This window comes from Anomaloglossus baeobatrachus, chromosome 10 (genome assembly GCF_048569485.1).
Source record: "Anomaloglossus baeobatrachus isolate aAnoBae1 chromosome 10, aAnoBae1.hap1, whole genome shotgun sequence".
NCBI classification, from domain to species: domain Eukaryota; kingdom Metazoa; phylum Chordata; class Amphibia; order Anura; family Aromobatidae; genus Anomaloglossus; species Anomaloglossus baeobatrachus.
In genome coordinates this window covers 176,190,342-176,211,745 of record NC_134362.1, presented here as the reverse complement: position 1 = coordinate 176,211,745, position 21,404 = coordinate 176,190,342, and the positions used below count along the sequence as shown (strand labels likewise).

Below are 21,404 nucleotides of genomic sequence, written 5' to 3'. Positions count from 1 at the left end.
CATCAGAATTGGAACACAAGACCAGGTCTACTGAACTACATTTTCTCTTACATCACCTCCAGAAAAGATGGCACGAGAAGGCACTATTGGAAGAAGAAGAAAAGTTGGTGGAGACAGCATGATGGAACAATGTTTTCTTGAGAAGTCTTGTGTCCTGGCATTATGTGGATGCGACACATACCACCTATCTAAACATTGTACAGATCAAGAACCATCCATTATGGCATTGACCTCTTTTAAGAGGGTAATACCCCCTGGCACACAGCATAAATTGTTCAGAGAGGTTTGGGTAACATGACTGAGGTGACGACTTTTTCCAGATTTCCATATCTCAATCTAATCAAGCATTGAAAGATCCATAAAGGCCCAAACTCACCACAGGACTCAGCCTACAGTCCTCTGTGTTTGGGGTCTTTCTGACTCTTTTCCGAAAGATGATGTCTGAGGAGATAAGAACTTGGCATGTCTGATTATGAACGTCTAAATCTTCTGTTCTTGGCGAGATAAACTCCCTCTGGAAGGTTCTGGTAGAGTCTCTATCATAGAGAATACAGGAGAGCTTGGCAGAGCGAGGGCTCCTTTAGTATGGAGAAGCCAGGAGAAATTGCTGCCAGCCAAATAATTTACCAAAACATTTGTTGGCCCACAGCAATCAATTGACTATGGGCATCCCTAAAGGATTAGGTACTAACCGGACACCTTCAGTGGTCTTCTGAAGCCCATGCTATGATGGGTCACAGCTGTTTTGGGATCTACATAACATAAGGCAGAAGGTTTTAAACATATGGATTTTCTTCCATGCATCTTGGTTATGAATTGAGTATCTGTCACGGGGCGGACTATGGATCGTCCAAAGTGAGCCAAAACACTCTACAACAAGGATTAAACCAAAACAAACAAGGGGTTCCCTGAGCTCACTTTAACAACAGAGGGCCCTAGTGAGAGGGAAGATGGACACTTCCTCCACTTACCTGCCTCTGTACCCGGCACTCCTAGCCACTTCCTAGCCACTAGAGGTTCCTCACCTGTCACCGAGCAGGACGCTGAAGCCCTGAAAAGACTTTACAATAGTTCCTGACTAGGGAGTGTGCAAATGTGGGATGCTAACCCCACCACTGCACATTTACAACACACCAGGGAAAGAAGACAGACAAGGGGAAAACAACAATAGAATGCTGCAGTCAGCACCAAGACTGCAGCCACAACAGCAACTTCAACAGAAGGTTTCAGCAGCTCTTTCCACCTCGATAGCCAGCATCCAAATGGCAAAGAGAATCATCGGCACCATCTACTAGTAGCAGAGGGTATATAATAGAGACTGGAAGTGGTCCCAAACCGGAAACACCTGAGAGGATAATTAGCCTGCTTGCTGGCAAGGAATACTGACATTAACCCTACAAGCACCAAAGGAAAGGAAAACATGTTTCATGTTGAGAGTCAAGAATGGAAATGACTCTCAAGTCTGTATCTGTCACAAGTCTCATAATGCAGAGAGACAGTCATGACAGTATCCCTAGCACAAACCAGTGCACCATGATTACCAATAGAAAATACCACCTGTCTCAATGAGCCATTATTCATTGTGCACAGTGCCGTAACTAGAAGATTTTTGAACCCAATGCAAAATATACAACAAAGCCCCCAAATGTTGAAGGTCTTTAAGAGTAATGTCAAGCTACCACTAGAGGGTACAGGGACTAAGGTAGGAGAAGAACTCCTGAGTGTAGTTAGACAGAAGCCCACTAGAGGTTGCTAACAAGAGCAGGGATAGTCGATCAGTCAGGGTCTAAGCCGGGATGTCACGTCGGTACCAAGGAGAAAACAAGCCAAGGTCAAAGAACAGAGCCGAGGTCGAATACCGGGAGGGCAAGTAAGCACAGGGGATGATGTAGGGAAGACAGGACAGGAGACTGGAGGACAGGAAGGTATGGACAAAAGGATGAGTAAGAGAGACGGAGGTACAGACGGGCTGGAGGAATGGATATAAGGACAGGCTGGGGAAATGGAGGTAAGGTCAGGTTTAGGGGACGGAAGTCAGGGCAGGTAGGGCAGGAGGGATGAAAGTCAGGTCAGGCAAGGGGAAGACAAGAACCAGAGAACGTCTCACAGGAACGGAGCACACAGCAGAGCCGTAAATATCACTGGCGGCATCCCGTAAGCAGCAGCACCAAGATATGGCGTCGTAACCCCCGGAATGAGGCCAGAACAAATAGGCCCCTCCCGGAGGCAGGATACATGCATCGGCTCAGGAATGGCAGTACCGTGTATGAATCATCACAAGTAATAAGGTTTTCATATGGGCCAAAGGGAACAGGTCTGGGAGCAATTGCAACCCCCATACCTCGATTGTGCGGATATAGTCTTGCAATACTTGAGTTTCTGTGTGGTTCCTCTGTCACCGTAGGATCACTCATCCTAGCAACCCCCTCTAAATGAGTCCTTTCACCACACAGCTTTCAATACAAGTATAAGAAGACAGCAGTGAACTGAATGACTGAATCATTTGGGTCATCCAAAAATTAGATCAAAGAGACCCTCGCAGTCTATTGAAATGCAATTTCTTCTAAGTCCCATTGTGGAGACTGGAGGCTTGAAAGAGCGGGGTCCTTGCGGTTTTATTGTTGTGAAGCTACTGCTAATGAAAGACACAAAGAAAAGATAAGAGCTGCCAACTGTATAAAAGAACCACCACTTCCACTTTAATTGCATTGAACAAAGCGAGCCGGGAAGAGGGGCATCCAAGTGACAAAAGTAATTGGTGTAAAAAGGATATTGAAGCCATTCAATCTTGGAGATATTGTTCAGACTGACAGTGTGATGGCTAAACTTGGCCTACAACTGGATAGTCTGCTGCGTTGATCATTTTCCAAATGCTACACGGACACTTTTAACTATTGACTCCCTAGATCTGACGAAAAGGAAACCCCTATAGGCGAAAGTTTGATAAAGGAAGGGTCACCTGCTGCAAGGTGATAACACAGGATGCTTTTAATTACGCTCGTTCATCAGCATCCAATTTACCGAGAAAGCCTAAACACATGGCATCATTAGGTAATTAGCAGATCTGCTTTGCTGCGCCCTGTGGGGAGGATTCCAGGAATGACATGATTAAATGAGCTGACAGCTTCTTACCATAAGATACCTGCTAACAATACAAGAACAACAAGGAAAAGGAACCGGACAGAGATCATTGGGCATTTCATCCCCCATGAACTTCTAGACCAGTGTTTCTCAAATCCAAACCTCAAGATCCACCAGCTGATCATGTTTTCAGGTTTTCCTCAATCAGGTTTTCAGGATTTCCTTAATGTTCCACAGGTGATGGAATTATTCCCTGTCTAATATTGAGGAAAACCTGAAAACATGCTGTCACGGGGTATGTACAGATGGAACAGGGACTCCTAGGCTGACCCTAAGACTGAGGCCCCTGCCTTTCTCTTATCTCGAAGGTAGACTTGATGGTAGCCAGGTTCGAGCCCCCAGCGTGACCCTGTCTCCAGTCCGAGCCCTGGTACTACTTCCCCCCACCCAGGGAGCGGGCTGGAAACCCAGTAACCAAAACACCACAAATAGGCACAAACAAGGGTAAACAAAAACTCATGCACATGGTACACAAACACAAAGGAGGGTCAGTATGTGAACTTTGGAGTAATGTAAAAGGGGTAGGAAATAAATGCACAACTGGAAAACTTACACACCACGCAGAACCGCAACTTGTAGATCACCATAGAACTGGATAACCGCAAGAACCGAGGGAGCAGAATCTATATCCGGCACTCAGCCTCAGAATACAGAACCGAATAAAGGGTGTAAGCAGCTGTGGATGGTAATCAGCACCCTGAGCATCCAGCAGGAATTAACTCCTGCTGAAATAAAGAGCAGCACAGTCAGAACCAGCCAATGTCCTTGAAAGGCTGTGCAACTAAGGAATCCCTGACTGTCTGTTGAACTCTGCAGTGTGAACAGAGTCCAATATTGCCATGACATCCAGTGAGTGCAATGCTGAACACCGCACAACACATGATTTGTTGGTGCGTCTTGAGGACTGGAGTTGAGAAACACTGGTCTAGACCATAGGATCCTTCGAAGAACCATGAATCTTCTTCTCTTCACTTCATTACCAATATACCACTTACTACAGTTGGGCATAGAAATTCGAAGGAACCTGTTAGTATTCCTTGGCCACCGGACCAGAGCACTTCCATTTTTTCCAACCTACATCCCTGGTTCTTCTACTGATTAGTACACCAAGCAAGACATTATGGGTATGTTGAGCCCCAATGATGACATAGCTCCGAGTCTACTAACCAGAAGTGGTGCCAAGGATAGCAGCCGGTAGGAGGAAGTTTGCATTGCTCAGGTCTGGTGGCCATGGACTACTGACATGGGGACTGGACAAGGTTAGGCTATGGGATGAACTTGATAGACTTAAGTCTACTAGGGATGATCGAATACTTAGATTATCCGGGTTCGCGAATATTTTCCGAATACCTCGCCGCTATTCGACTAGGTATTCGGAAAATATTTGCGAAGCCGGATAATCGAAGTATTCGATCATCCCTAAAGTCTACCTTCACCCACAAAAACTATGAAACTATGAAACTCTACATTGAGCCAACTTCTCCCGCACACTCAGCTTGGCCAAGCGTGCAGTTATTCTCTTATGGAACAGACACCTCTAGAGACAACTTGTCTTCTTAATAATAAAATAACCAGGCAGGTTGATATACAACATGCCCAATCCTTCTTTTACCCAATTTCTATCTGGTCACATAAATTGAACCGCTGCTAGAGAAATACTTGCAGCTGTCAGGCAACTCATTTCTGTGGGAACATAGGATGGGGTATATTGAAATCTACAGCAGTGAGGAACATACACGGTTGGAGAAAATTGTCCCGTTTGGGCAACTTTTTTTAACGTGTGTGGCCAAACTAACCCTGGTGCAAAGGATAGAGACAAAATCATTTTAGGAAAAGTGTAAACCATTGTTGCCTTCCCTCTCCTATTACAGAAGACACTGTGGAGCACGGAAAGGTTTCTATGTCTATGAAAGTCATTGAATCTCGGCCTGTCGATGATGGGCCAAACCGGAGGAAGAAGCTGTTTAGTTCTCAAGCTACAGTACGAGTACAATGCTGGAAGTTACTTCCTAGTTTCAGGAGGGAGAGGAGGTCAGCTGTGACATCACCTACTGTGAATAGTGGATCCTGTGTAATCTACTGTATATAGAGGTGTTATCAGTCATTGTACAGGAGGAGGAGGTGAGCTGTGACATCACCTACTGTGAATAGTGGATCCTGTGTAATTTACTGTATATAGAGGTGTTATCAGTCATTTTACAGGAGGAGGAGGTGAGATGTAACATCACCTATTGTGAATAGTGGATCCTGTGTTATCTACTCTATATAGAAGTGTTATCATTCATTTTTACAGGAGGAAGAGGAGGTGAGCTGGAAGTTACTTCCTAGTTTCAGGAGGGAGAGGAGGTCAGCTGTGACATCACCTACTGTGAATAGTGGATCCTGTGTAATCTACTGTATATAGAGGTGTTATTAGTCATTGTATAGGAGGAGGAGGGGAGCTGTGACATCACCTATTGTGAATAGTGGATCCTGTGTTATTTACTGTATATAGAGGTGTTATCAGTCATTTTACAGGAGGAGGTGAGCTGTGATATCAAATATAGAGGTGTTATTAGTCATTGTATAGGAGGAGGAGGTGAGCTGTAACATCAGCTATTGTGAATGGTCTTCCTGTGTTATCTACTGTATATAGTAGTGTTATCAGTCATTGTATAGGAGGAGAAGGTGAGTTGTGATATCATATATTGTGAATGTGGATTCTGTGTTATCTACTGTATATGGGGGTGTTATTAGTCATTGTATAGGAGGAGGTGAGCTGTGACATCACTTATTGTGAATGGGGGATCCTGTGTAATCTACTGTATATAGAGGTGTTATCAGTCATTGTACAGGAGGAGAAGGTGAGCTGTGATATCTATTGTGATTAGTGTATTCTGTGTATATAGGGGGTGTTATTATTTATTGTAGAGGAGGAGGAGTTGAGCTGTGACATCACCTATTCTGAATGGTGGATCTTGTCTTATCTACTGTATATAGAGGTGTTATCATTTATTGTACAGGATGAGGAGGTGAGCTGTGACATCACCTATTGTGAATGGGGGATCCTGTGTTATCTACTGTATATGGAGCTGTTATCAGTCATTCTACAGAAGGTGGAGGAGGTGAGCTGTGACATCACCTATTGTAAATTGTTGATCTTGTAATTTCTACTGCATATAGGGATGTTTTTATTATAACCTTCGATGATGAGACTGTTGAAATACCTTCTGTACAGAACAGCAAGTGTGCCTAATATTAGGCCTAGTGGCCAGTGTGATATTGCAAGATTTTTGTTTTTTCTTTTAGTATAGATACTGATTAGTGATTAATGAGCACTACCATGCTGGAAAGGAGCAGGTTGGACGCTTGGATGGGCTCAACTCGAGACAGTACAGAGTATAATGGAAGACAATGGGAAACGAGCATTTTTCTTTAAGATCTTCCCCATTGACTTCCTTTATACTTGATTCGAGTCGAGCCCGTCCAAACGTCCAACTGCTCGTTTCGAGCACCGAGCACTTGTCACTAATATTGAAATAACAAAAAAAATGAAAAACAAATACATTTTTTTAAAAGGTACATTTTATATATAAAAAAATGCCATTTAAACAATAGGTGATTCTCAGATGACACAATCCCTTTGATAGTTTTCTGCTCCGGGGCAAATAAATAGAAATACTCTTGTTTGTTGATACACAAAGTAAGTACAAAGCACAGAAGGAATCAAGAAACAAAGGGATTGTTAGAAACCAAAGGAATGCATCCATGACATAAAGATGAAGAATCCTCTTTAAAAAAAAAAAAAGCAAACAAGCAACAAAAAAAATCAATCCCTTTACAATGGACTCCCATTTCTGGTTGCACACCACTGCCTATGTGAGAGCCATGATGACACCCTCCAGAATCACTAAGATTGTGGATTTACTCATTTAGCTGTAAGAGCACGGCACCATTAAAGGTCCACTTTACGTACACTATTAAGGTATTTTGCATTCCCAGAGGGGGTGTACAATTCAGAAACTTTAGGGCAGATAATAACAACAATGAATAGGTACATGGGCAGCCCATTCATTCCAACAGACACTGTGCAATACTTCATTTGTCCTGCGGAGGCACTGCAACAGATCGATAAGGATCTTGTGATCAGTTATTCGATGGAAGATGGAGGTTACATCCCTCAATGACAAAAAAAAAATATACATCAAATTAGAAGCACCCCCTGTGGAAGAATAACACACGAAACGCGCATCGGGGTATGCAGTGAACAGGACCATATATCAAGGTAGTTAGTTTTGTTTATACAATTTGTTACATATGCGGGACATATAATGGGATTGCCCTCACATTGAAGAATAGTATTTATTTGATCCAGCTTTGCATAATATAGTATTAAAATATCTACTCTTTGATATAATATAATTTATTATCAAACTATATTTAATCATTGGCTATTGCACGATGCACTTTATCTTACTGTTTTGCTGCTGCTAAGAGAATATTTCTGCCCATGAATAATTTTTGTCAATGAAACGCGCGTTGGGGTATGCAGTGAACAGGACCATATATCAAGGTAGTTAGTTTTGTTTATACAATTTGTTACATATGCGGGACATATAATGGGATTGCCCTCACATTGAAGAATAGTATTTATTTGATCCAGCTTTGCATAATATAGTATTAAAATATCTACTCCTTCATATGATATAATTTATTATCAAACTATATTTAATCATTGGTCATTGCATGATGCACTTTATCTTATTGTTTCGCTGCTGCTAAAAGAATATTTCTGCCCATGAATAATTTTTGTCTATGAATTTGTTTTTAGGATGTAATCTGTATTTTTAATATATTTATCAATAAAATTAATTATTTTATCTACATAGAATTGTTTGGTCACTAGCCCCTCTTTTTGAGCATTACATACTGGCTCTAGATTGGGGATTTTTTGATTGATCGAATAAGAAGGGTAATACTTGTCATTGGGAAAATTAGCCATGGATTTGGAATACAAAAGAATCAGTCAAGTATTGTACATGTGACATGGGTGGGGTCTAGATAATGGTCCTTCTTTCATTTTAAGAACCATTTCCCTTTGTTAATTACCTGTAACCAGATACTTTTGGCAGCTCTGAGTCTTTCTTCCAAATGAAAAAGGTCATAAGAATTTTTTTTTCATGCTAACAGATTGGTAGAAGACCAAGTGCCCATCCTCCCCCCAAAAAAAATCTCCAAAAATAAGACCTGCTTCAAAAAATAAGCCCTGGCATGATTTTACAGGATTTTTGGAGTATGCCTGAAATATAAGCCCTACTGGAAAAATAAGCCCTAGATACAGTGAGTCAGTATTAGGGGAAGTCAAACTGGACAAATTCTCAGGGCCTCCACTGTCTTAGTGGCCTCCAGCATTTCTATTCTGAGGTTAACAATGCTTAAGGACCTTTATGTGACTATGCTTAAGGACCTTTATGTGACCATTCTAAAGGACCTTTATGTGACCATGCTTAAGGACCTTTATGTGACCATGCTGAAGGACCTTTATGTGACCATGCTTAAGGACCTTTATGTGACCATGCTTAAGGACCTTTGTGTGACCATGCTTAAGGACCTTTACGTGACCATGCTTAAGGACCTTTATGTGACCATGCTTAAAGGGGTTATCCGGCTTCTTTTGACTTTTTCCATTATTACACTATTGGGCTACATTGGGGCAGGTAAGTAGATAGAGACAACTTACCTGCCCTGCTGTAAGCCCCTCTCCCCCGGCTCAGAGTGGTCATGTGACCGCTCCTGCCGCGATTTTGCTGCTTCCGGTCATTTCATGTCTACATGGGCAGGGCCATGTTGACATGCAAATCTGGAACAGCATGTCGCCTCTCTGCTGGGCGGGTACTGTGCGTGGAGTAACCGCCCCCGTTCCCTGCACCCTCCCACACATTGCCCAGCACCCCGTACTCTCACCACAACCTCCCACACACTCCGTAGTCTCCCTCCCCCGCCTCCTGTGCCCAGCTACGTGCGCCCTGAATTCCAGCCGATTCAGTGTCCAGTTCAATAAGGCAAGGAACACTTGCTGTCAGATACACTGTCAGCGCTGTGTCCCCAGTGCTTTATCATGTTTACTGCCTGACGCCCTGGGTACTGTCTCCCCCCCCCCTCCCTCCCCCGTGCACGCTGTCTGTGTCATCATGGGTCATCTGTGTATGTGCATCAGTCTGTGTCCCGCGCCAGCCCCGCAGATGCCCACACTGCAGCGTGTCAGTGTTTGCCCCCCTCTGCAGTATCAGCAGCTTCTTACCCTGCAGTGTTGGCATCCGCGGGGATGACGAGCGCTGCTAGTCATCACTGCCCGTGCAGTCTGTGTCCCACTCCCTGCCAGCCCCGCAGCTGCCCGCACTGCAATGTCAGTGTCTGCCCGCAGTATCAGCAGCTTCTCACGCCGCGGGGCTGGCAGGGAGCGGGACACTGCTGCTAAGGTTAGATGAGATAATTACCTGCTGTGACGATCTCCTGCCTCCTGACGTCACCGCGGTCACTGCCTTCTCTGCCCGTCTCGCGGGCGGCCTGAGACTGTCACTAGCAGTGATGTCACGGGCTCTCGCGATACTGCGTATAACGCGGCGGGCATAGAAGTCAGTGACAGCGCTGACGTCAGCAGAGCAGGAGATCGTTACTGCAGGTAATGATCTCATCTAACCTCCTGACGGCAGCGCTCGGCATCCCCTGCAGTGACCTGGGCTATTAATGGTAGCTCAGGTCACTGCATTGCTCTCCCAGCCAATGGGGAACATTTTGTTCTTCATTGACTAGGAGTCTCATTGACTATGGTATGGATCGCCGTGCGACCCCCTTATTGGATTACGCCGGACCCGTATTTGATTGTTTTTGTCAATAAATTGTTGAAAGAGGGAATGTGGGGAGTGTTTTTTCAAATAAAACTTTTTTTGTTGTCTATTTTTTATTTCTTACTGACTGGGTTGGTGATGTCGGGTATCTGATAGACGCGTGACATCACTAACCCCAGGGCTTGATGCCAGGTGACATTACTCATCTAGCATCAACCCCATATATTACCCCATTTGCCACCGCACCAGGGCAATGGGATGAGTTGGGGCAAAGCGCCAGGATTGGCACATCCAATGGATGCGCCACTTCTGGGGCAGCTGTAGCCTGCTATTTTTAGGCTGGGGAGTGTCCAATAACGGTGGACCTCCCTAGTCTGAGAATACCAGACTCCAGCTGTCCGCTTTACCTTGGCTGGTGATGCAATTTGAGGGGGACCCCACGTTTTTTGTTTTAAATTATTTATTTAATTTTAAATAACAGCGTGGGGTGCCCTCTGTTTTGGATTAACAGCCAAGGTGAAGATGCCAGCTGTGGTCTGCAGGCTGCAGCCGTCTGCTTTACCCTAGCTGGCTACAAAAGATAGGGGGGACCTCACGTGGTTTTTTTTTAAATTATTTATTTATTTATTTATTGGCTAAATACAAGGCTAAGCACCCTTTAGTGCCACATGAAAGACACTAAAGGGTGCCAGCTTAGAATATGCGGGGGGGTAGGACATTATATTGGTCTTTCTCATCTATTATCTATCCCTCTATCTATCCCTTCATTAATTCATCCATCCCTCTATTTATCCCTCTAGCTATCTGTCTCTATCTATCCCTCTATCTAGCTGCTTCCGTTTTTTTGCAGTATGAAAAAAATAGGAAGGTACGCAGATGACACACGGACCATATACGGAACGGAACGGATGCCACACAGTTGCATCCGTGAAAAAACATGACCATTTTTTGCGGACCGCAAAAACGGGGCAGTCCTGTGAATGTAGCCTAATCAAGAGGCTTATGAGGGTGATGTATTTAATTACAAAAAACTGTTTTTTCTTGGTGTAGGTGTTTATTTACGTTCACTTACAGATTACTAAGGGGGGGGTGTCTCATAGACCATGACGATTAATATCTGGCTTAGAGGCAGCTGTGGGCTGTGATTAACTTCATATTAGCCTGATTGCCACCGTCCCAGAGCAACCAGGAAGAGCCAGGTAAAGTGCTGGGATGGTCACATCTAATGGATGTGACAATCTTGAGTGGCTGCAGGCTGCTATTTTTAGGCACGGGGCGGCTCAATAAATAGGGGTCTCCCCAGCCTGACAATACCAGCCCCCAGCTTTTGTGGTTTATCATGCCTGGGTATCAAAATTCGGGGGGACTGAATTTCGTTTATTTTTAAATTATTTTTGTAAATCAAGAAAAAAGCCGCATGCAGTTCCTCTTTTATTTGGATACACAGCCAAGATAAGCGCACGGCTGGAGGCTGCATACTGTAGCCATATGCTTTTTCTGTTCTTGGTGTCATAATATGGGAGAAAAACACAGTGAAAAATGTTATGCGTTTTATACCACAATAATGATCCGCAGAGTTGAATTGCTTTCCCGCTCATCGACCGTCTTGGCGCCCGTGATTGGTTGTAGGCAGATGCTGTCACATATGCTAAGGGTGCGTCTGACTGCAACCAATCACAGGAGACAGGACAGCCGGAGGATGGGGAAAGCAGTGCATATGAATGAGCAGTAATTAGCGGCCCAGCAAGTGAAGGAGAAGCCACGGGAGCAGTGTACAGCTGCAACGGAGCCTCGGTCAGTATGAAGCGCTTTCTTCTTTTTTTTTTTTTTACTTTACTATTCATTTTTAATTTCACAAGTGCCTGATCCTGATCACACATCCGGAATCCAGGGCCTGGTTCTGCCCAACAATAGCCTCTGATACTCTGAAAAGAGGGCTGTTTACCCCTACGCTGACTGATAGAACGAGTTTTTTCAGTAGCTACTCTGAAAAGATGACGCAAAGTTTCGTGAACCTCCATTTTCAACAACCCACAAAGTACAGTTTCATCAACACAGTATGATAGCCCCGACACAACCCACCACACTTTATAATGGCTCACACACAGTATAATGCGCTTCACATAGACATCCAAATACTATAATGTCCCCCTCATACAGCCCAGCAAACTATATTTTGGCCCCTACACAGATCAAAACAGTATAATGGCTGCCCCACCTAATGATTAAAAAAATTACTCATCTCTCCCCATTCTCCCGCTGCTCCAATCTTCACAGCAGGTGTCCTGAATGTTCGGCACTGGTCTGCAGAGGGTGCGTTGAAGTGATATCATTGTGCCCTCTGCACTGAGACATCAAAGCTCATAAGCACAGGGAGAATAATGGAGGAGGGAGCCGTCAGATCATTGCTTTCAATTATAATGGCATTTATCGTTCAGTTGAACGTGCAATACAGGACGGAGGAGGGTCCAGTGCAGACCCTGGAACTGGCCCCCTGACTCACAGGTCCCTTAGTAGCAACGTGGTCTGCCGCCATGAGCGGTACACAACTGTATACACATAACTATATGACACAAACCACGCACACACACACATGTACCATACATACATGGCGTATATATCTACTATAGACTCAATTTGGGTGCTATATATAGTCTGCCTTACACAGTATTCATTTATCTATAAGGGGTGAGGAACATGTAACAACTCTGTTACCATTGTGGATGGGATGTGAGCTGATTGCTGTGTCACAGATGAGAGAGGCTGGATCTCTGCTCTGTCACATGCTGAGAGGTCAGGTGCTGGGCAGAATACTGACAGCCATTGAATGTGCAGAGGGAGGGCAGGGGGCGTTTCTGGACACTGAGGCCGGGCAGGGGGCGTTTCTGGACACTGAGGCCGGGCAGGGGGCGTTTCTGGACACTGAGGCCGGGCAGGGGGCGTTTCTGGACACTGAGGCTGGGCAGGGGGCGTTTCTGGACACTGAGGCTGGGCAGGGGGCGTTTCTGGACACTGAGGCCGGGCAGGGGGCGTTTCTGGAGACTGAGGCCGGGCAGGGGGTGTTTCTGGACAGTGAGGCTGGGCAGGGGGCGCTTCTGGACACTGAGGCCGGGCAGGGGGCGTTTCTGGACACTGAGGCTGGGCAGGGGGCGTTTCTGGACACTGAGGCCGGGCAGGGGGCGTTTCTGGACACTGAGGCTGGGCAGGGGGCGTTTCTGGACACTGAGGCTGGGCGGTCCAAGCTCTGACTAAGGTTTGGCAACCAAGAATACAGGAAATTGTCATGTTTGCTGGAGCTGAATGTAAACAAGGTGCTGCAGAGAATAAAGGGTGAATTCAAGAGGAACAAAAGTTAGAAAACAAAAAATAACAATGTAGGGGTGATTTATATGACAATACAGCACAGATTCGCTTACATTTTTTTTTGGAGTGTATGTCGGATAACTCCTTTAAGGACTTTTTAGCAACCATGCTTAAGGACCTTTATGTTACCATGCTTAAGGACCTTTAAGCGACTGTGCTTAAGGACCTTTAAGCGACTGTGCTTAAGGACCTTTATGTGCCCATGCATAAGGACCTTTATGTGACCATGCTTAAGGACCTTTATGTGACCAGGCTTAAGGACCTTTAAGCAACCATGCTTAAGGACCTTTATGTGACCATGCATAAGGACCTTTATGTGATCATAAGGACCTTTATGTGACCATGCTTAAGGACCTTTATGTGACCATGCTTAAGGACCTTTATGTGACCATGCATAAGGACCCTTATGTGACCATGCTTCAGAACCTTTATGTGACCATGCTTAGGGACCTTTATGTGACCATGCTTAAGGACCTTTATGTGACCATATGATGTCACCAAAGGTCTCTTAACTACAGGAGTCTAGAGCTCAAGAGGAGACAGTCTGTCATGTATGTATATGCAGTGTGTGTGTGTGTGTGTGTGTGTGTGTGTGTATGTATATATATACTCTTGTGTTACACACATGGTTTGGAGTGTTACTTTATGGTTGATGTTCCAGAATATGATATGATTATATTTAAAAATAATATTGATTTCTAGTCCAAGAGTGAATGTGGAATATTGGTCATGGGACAAGAAAATAAGACATCCCGTGAAAATAAGCCCTAGCCCATCTTTCCAAGCAAAAAAAGAATATAAGACCCTGTTTTATTTTCGTAGAAACACGATATAGGAAAGGTCCTTATTGCTGTTAAAAATATTTTTTTGCATCTGCTTTTTCCAAAAAGAGCATCATTCTTGAAAATTTTCATTTAAATTGGGTTGAGATGCAATACCTGACATGACCACTGGACTAGTGTGGCACTCTATATGCTTTACAGCAAATTTTCTTGGGTCGATTAGCCAAGGTAATTGATATTAGGTTTCATGAAAGTCTTGAGTGACCTGGATCCAAGTTCGAAAGTTTGATGATGGAGAGAGTGGAGAGACACCAAGCTCCACAACTCCATAGAAAGCTCAGTAAGAAATGAACCCGATCATGTGGTTCCTCTGAACAATTTTTTGGGACAATCTGAGCAATTTTGGAAGGGGTAACAGACGTAGGTGCTATGTAAAAACCCTACTGAGTTTTGCAGGGCAGATGTAAACTGAGAAACTCACGTATAATTACCATGAAAGTTACAAACGTTTCTGCCAACTTTTTAATAGGAGACTATAAAAATATAATTTGTCAATCATTTTTTTTTACGGGAGTTTGAAGGTGTTTTAAAAATGACTTACCATGCCCACACACGTAGATAAAGCCACAGAGGAGTTCTCAAAGTTTCTGATAAATCCCTGATAAAAACAGGAGTCCACGCTCTGTCCCACATCTGTTAAGGATCCATCTTTTCCTAGAACGTTCACAGAAAACTGGCTGGACAGCAGCGGAGACGGCTGGAGCTCCAAGTGTAATTCCTGTCCAAATGCTGAAAATCTGTAGTGCAAGGAAGGCTTTGAACTTCGCGTAGATCTCTTCTTCCGACTACTGTGCAAGATGTCGTGTGAGATGTAGGCTCCATTGGAGTCAACTTCCACTGGTGTAACAAAGACATAATCTGAAGGTCGAGAAAGAAATATATCAGGAACATCCAACATTCTATCGCCCAAGAACAGTATCTGCAAAATATATGTGTATTCCTTATCAGTATACCATGGTGCTTTCATGGACGGCTTATGGTGGCACACAGTCACTACAGGTTCATATTATAAATGTGTGCCCCCATATGGGATGTACATAAGATACGTGCCCTTAACTTGCACTATAGGAAAACTAAAGACCAACCATACAGCTTAGACCAGGGGTGTCCCCAACCTGTAGCTCGGGAGCCATATGTGTCTGCCAGCTATGTGCTCCATGAACACATGGTCTCCAGATGGTGACTTTTGTGAGATACCCCTCGATCTTGGTATACTGCCGCAGACATTATACTTTAATAGGGGTTCTGGGTGTCACTACTGTGAGAGGTGGTGGGGGTGGGATCTAGATTTGGCTCACGACCCTTGCTCGGAGCTGAATGTGGCCTTCCCGGTCGGAAAGACTGTGGACCTTTGACTTAGATCAACGACATCCTAACCCAAGTTCAACCAACAGTCTAATGTGTAAGGAGATCCTTAATAGAGTTAAGAATCTGGCATATCCAATTTCGGACTGATAATCTTTTTATTCTTCAGAGATAAGCCTCCACTAGAAGAGTCCAGAAGTGACTTTCTCATAAGGAACACATGAGCGCTTGGTCGATTGAGCGTTTCTGTGCATCGGCAAGATAGGTGTTGGCTGAGCCATTGGCTAAACCATCATTTGGTCAACAGCTATCTAAAGAGCATGCAAGCTTAAAGGGAATCTGTCAGCAGGTTTATGCTACCTCATCAGAGAGCAGCGTGATGTAGGCTAACAGATCTTGAATATAATGATGTATCACTTAGATTACTGGGTGCAGCCATTCTTACACAATCAGAGTTTTTACATTTAGCAAGCAGCAGAGATAAGAAAGATAAACCGCCTACAGTAGTCTCTCCCTAAACAATATCTATAGACAGTGAGCTGCTAATCATACCAAGAAGTGTTTTGGGCTATCTGACCTCTAGTTGACCTAGTCCATTCTGACACAATCAGAGCTTTTAGATTTAGCGTGCAGCAGAGATGAGGAAAATTACCTGTCCACATCAGTCTCACTGCATAGAATATCTATAGGCAGTGAGCTGCTAATCACAGCAGGGGCTATCTGACCTCTAGTTGACCTAGTCTGGCAATGATAATATCCTGAAACTAAAACAAACATTGTAGGTAAACAACAGCATGGCCCCTGATAAGAGAGGCATAGCTGAAATCTGTGTGTTAACCCCTACAGCATAACTACAAAAGCATATCCACTGGAACTCAATAATATAAGGAAAAATTGTCATTGCATTAGTGCTATAAGAATATTGGAGAAAGGAGAAAAATACATAACTAATGTGAAAAGTAAGTAAAAAACATAGCCATTGCATTACTGCTTTGGAAATAATGACAAAAAGATATTCTTAGCTTAGGGGTGCTTCACACACAGCGAGATCGCTACTGAGATCGCTGCTGAGTCACGGTTTTTGTGACCTCATTAGCGATCTCGCTGTGTGTGACACTGAGCAGCGATCTGGCCCCTGCTGTGAGATCGCTGCTCGTTACACACAGCCCTGGTTCATATTTTTATTGTTGCTCTCCCGCTGATAAGCACACATCGCTGTGTGTGACAGCGAGAGAGCAACAATCCTGAATGTGCAGGCAGCAGGAGCCGGCGTCTGACAGTCTGCGGTAAGCTGTAACCAAGGTAAACATCGGGTAACCAAGGTTGTTACCCGATATTTACCTTCGTTACCAGCCTCCACAGCTCTCACGCTGCCAGTGCCGGCTCCTGCTCCCTGCACACACTAAGTTAAGCGGTGTGCGCTGGTAACTAATGTAAACATCGGGTAACCATACCCGATGTTTACCTTAGTTACCAGTGTCCGCAGCTTCCAGACACCGGCTCCGTGCAAGTGCAGCGTCGCTTGCACGTCGCTGCTGGCTGGGGGCTGGTCACTGGTCGCTGGTAAGATCTGCCTGTTTGACAGCTCACCAGAGACCATGTAGTGATGCAGCAGCGATCCTGAACAGGTCAGATCGCTGGTCGGATCGCTGCTGCATCACTAAAGTGTGAAGGTACCCTTATGTATTGGCTAATCCATGTGAGCCCAATAACCTCAACAAGGTGATCTCATTATATTGGAAACCTAACTGTAAATGCCTCTATGTGCATGGACTCTGAAAAGAGAGGCATCCCTGAAATCTGTGTGTTAACCCCTACAGCATGCCATCTTCAAATTACACAGCACAGATCTGCTGACAGATTCCTTTTAAAACTTGAGCCAACCACTATATGTGGCACCATTCGATTGATTCAACCGGTAAAAAGTAGATACTTTAGTTCTAAGCAAAGTCCTAATTGTTTTCTTATTGGAAGGAGAGTTGGCCCCATACACACCATATAATTGGTGTCTGATCCTGCCGAATTCAGTGGCAACTTAACTGTTGACTTTCTAATGTGTATGTGGCCACAAATAGAAAAAGGCCCCTGTGTATGAATAATATATGGGCCCTTTGCGGTCCAATAGCTCATTATAATGCACAATTACACCTGCTTCGAAAGTAGAAATAGTTCCCCTTACCTCTTGGGCACTTTGGTGCACCAATGGTATGTTCACCTTTGTATGGGTTCTCGTAAAGCTACTTTGATAGCTGAGGGCTTTAGAGAGAAAGATTGGGCCAGATCCTTACCTAAGCTGCCTTTAGAAGACACATTCAATTAACCAAAAAGAAAATGCATGTCCATGAGAGTAATTAAAAGAGATAGCTCTTTGGCAGAATGAGCATTCACATGACAGCTAAGTAAGGTGAGATAAATAAGTGTTGAGAGTAAAGATCGTAAACAGACAAGCAGTATCAGATACTAGAATTGAGGAAGGGTAAAGGTTACTATTTCCTGAGCCCATATTGTTCATGATCATTGGAAAGGAGATCTGAGATAAGAAGACCTCAATGGAAACAAGGAAGAGGTTGAGCCAGAAATACAAAAGGATGGGAGTTAGGACAGTCATGAAAAGGACATGGCATTGTGAAGGCATATTAAGGACATTTTATTATCATATGGGGTGATCTCATGGCAAATCAACAGGATTTCTCAAGCATGATATTAAAGATGGTCAAAATGTTTTGAAGGATCTTCCACATTGGTATTCCATGGCTGCCAGACCAGGGTCCTGTGAACTTCGAATGCTGGTATCCTGAGTGCCTCTGAAATTTGCGAAGTATTTCATGACATGACTAGGCTTCACAAGATGTCATGATGTTTAAAGGACGATGTGAACGAGGGGCACCAAGGATGTTGGTATACGACACCCTGCCAGGGAAATTCATAGGATCTTATTCTGACTGTCATGGAGTAACAATGTGAATTTCAGACCATGGTCTGGCAAACCTTTCAAATGCCTCCTTAGAAACCTCCATCTGTCTATGGGGTCCAACTGCATGCTTCGAAGAAAGGAGTGGTGGTCGCGTATGTGCTGACGTCTCCATTCCATCCTGAGAGATTCGAAAATTGAAGAATATACTTGCCATCACTACATTTGTACATTTGGGGAGGAGGTCGAGGGCATTCTGTTTTTGAGATGGATGCTGGTCCCAGAGTTGTCCATATCTATCAGACATGCATGGCATATCCCGCCATTCACTGGCGGACATGTACAGGAAAGGGCCCTGGGCAAGAACAATATATGGGCCCTTTGCAGCCCAAGAGCTTATCATAATGCACAATTCCCCCTGCTTTGGAGGTAGAAGTGGCCCTTTACCTCTTGGGCCCCAGATTCCACCAATTATATTTCCAGTCCTGCTGTTATTAAAGGGACAACCTCTTTAAAATGTACAACGCTCGATATAAAAAGATTTAACGCTCCGACAAATGTAATATCACTGTGATCAGCCTTGAGTAGATATTTTATCTGCTGAAAATAAGCAATGGAGGTTCCTTTTTAAAGGAAACAATTTTATCCCCCTTAGAACTGAGCAGCAGAGAGCATGCTCGATTCATTCCCTATAGGGCTGCACTCTGCTTTTTCCAGCAGCCTCATAGAGAAAAAATGGAGGGGTAGTTGGCATCCAACCTACAGCTCCATTTCACAACCAGAGGACTAATCTACCAATCGTTGCAAGCCCCAGGAGTCGGACACTCCTGCCCATCCTGGAAATAAGGTGATAACTTATTTTCATGGGACAACCTCTTTAAAGACTGCAATCAGAGATCTTGAAAGCCAAGAAGACCTTATTCTATGAATAAGCTTCATTGAATAAAGAGGAAACAAATAATGGTTAAAACCAGTCTACCATGTAATATGTGTCATGGTATGTACTCCTACTAATGCTACAGCTAATTCCGCACAACAAAAGCCGCTCGGGTCTCTCTGATGCTACTGTTCCTCGAAATGCACATTTGACAACTCAATCAAAACAATAGAGGTCAACAAGGGATTCTACCATTATGTTTTTGTACTTGCATAAAAAGAGGATTAGTCAAACTTAAAGACTTTAGAAGAAAAAAAAAAAGATTACAATAAGTCCTTTAGAAAAAAAACATTTGTCACCAACAGGGGGTTCGACTGATTACCCATTCAGCACAATACGAGTCAGCAAATAAATGATTTAAAGGACCTGCTCTGTTCATGCTCTGCCTATCAAATATATTAGCCTCTCTCCTAATGATCCCCCAGACATTAATGGAAACTATGATGAGTCAGAGAATGTTAATTGACCAGCTACGGAGTCAACTGTAGGATCTTTTCAGCCAACCTCAACCCAACAAAGTCTACAGATTCAAAATGATTTTCCATCTTTTTGAAAAAAAAGTGGCTAATAATTCTGAGACCAAAAGTCAATAAAGATTTCTCGAGATAAGGTGGATTGGTCAACTATGAGGTCAACTATGATGGGTCAAAGAATGTTAATTGACCAGCTACGGTGCCAACTGTGGGATCTTTTCATCCAACCTCAATTCAACAAAGCCTACAGATTCCACATCATATTTCCATCTTTTGTAAAAAAAAAAAAAAAGTGGCCAACAGTTCTGAGACCAATAGTCAATAAAGATTTCACAAGATAAGGTTGATTGGTCAACCATGATGTCAGCTATGATGGGTCAGAAAATGTCAATTGACTAACTGAGGGATCTTTTCATCCATCCTCAATCCAACAAAGTCAACAGATTCCACATCATGTTTCCACCTTTTGGAAACAAACATAGCCAACAGTTCTGAGACCAATGATCAATAAATATTTTAGAAGGTAAGGTTGATTGGTCAACTATGATGTCAACTATGATGGGTCAGAGGATGTTAATTGACTAGTTACGGTGCCAACTGTGAGATCTTTTCATCCAACCTCAACCCAACAAAGCCTACAGATTCCACATCATGTTTCCATCTTTTGGGGAAAAAAAAGTGGCAACAGTTCTGAGACCAATGGTCCATAAACATTTCATAAAATAAGGTTGATTGATCAACTATGATGTCAACAATGATGGGTCAGAGAATGTTAATTGACTAGTTATGATGCCAACTGTGGGATCTTTTCAACCAACCTCAAACCAAAAAAGTATATAGATTCCACATCATGTTTCCATCTTTTGGATAAAAAAGTGGCCAACAATTGACCAATGGAAAATAAAGATTTCTCAAGTTAAGGTTGATTGGTCAAGTGGGTTGTTGAGTATTTAACCTAGTTATGATCCTAATGGTTGACCGTACCGTATATAGATCAGTTTCTCTGCATGGTGTAAAGATGTCCTTGCACATTAGGCAAAACTCGACCGACCGCAATGATTTTAGGAGCATAAGCTGACAATCTAATTAATATTGGAACCTCCCGATTCTTCGTCAATCTTAGGTGTTGGAAAAACAATGGCATGGTGTTGGATTTTGACATACTAAATCAAAGAGGAAGAGGACTTGAAGTCTAATGCCATGTATTGGAACCAGTAATTCTAAAAGTCAATGTCAACCCTTTAACTAGCTTTGGCACAAAACTTAGAAGCACAAGCCAAACCAGAAACTCCATTTGCAGGCAGGTGTTTATCGATGTTTGTCCCTCCTCAATGAAAAGCAGGAGATCTGATTTGTCTAGGTTGGAAGGCATGTGACTGTGGTCTAAGAGGGAATGTTTCCAACGTAAGGAGTCTTAAAAGCCATGCAATTCTCTTCTGGGAATGTAACTATGCAAATATCCTCTATAGACATAAGCCTGTAGCTAGAGGTGACTTGCAGTGGCTTATTTCCCACTAAACAATACACCAGACATGCAGATTTGACTAATCGAAGCTTGTAAACGTATAAGGAAACTTGGAGGAGTAGCTTTTAGCTGAAGAAGCT

The 21,404-nt window shown here is 43.6% G+C and overlaps 1 protein-coding gene across 1 annotated transcript in view; it reads right to left on the bottom strand.

The window, feature by feature from the left end:
• The window catches only part of ADAMTS18 (ADAM metallopeptidase with thrombospondin type 1 motif 18), a 157,924-nt gene that overhangs the window by 131,263 nt on the left and 5,257 nt on the right, over nucleotides 1-21,404 (bottom strand). Inside the window, exon 3 of the mRNA XM_075326940.1 lies at nucleotides 14,715-15,031. Coding sequence (XP_075183055.1) covers nucleotides 14,715-15,031 — 317 coding nt within the window. The remainder of the gene's footprint in view (nucleotides 1-14,714; nucleotides 15,032-21,404) is intronic.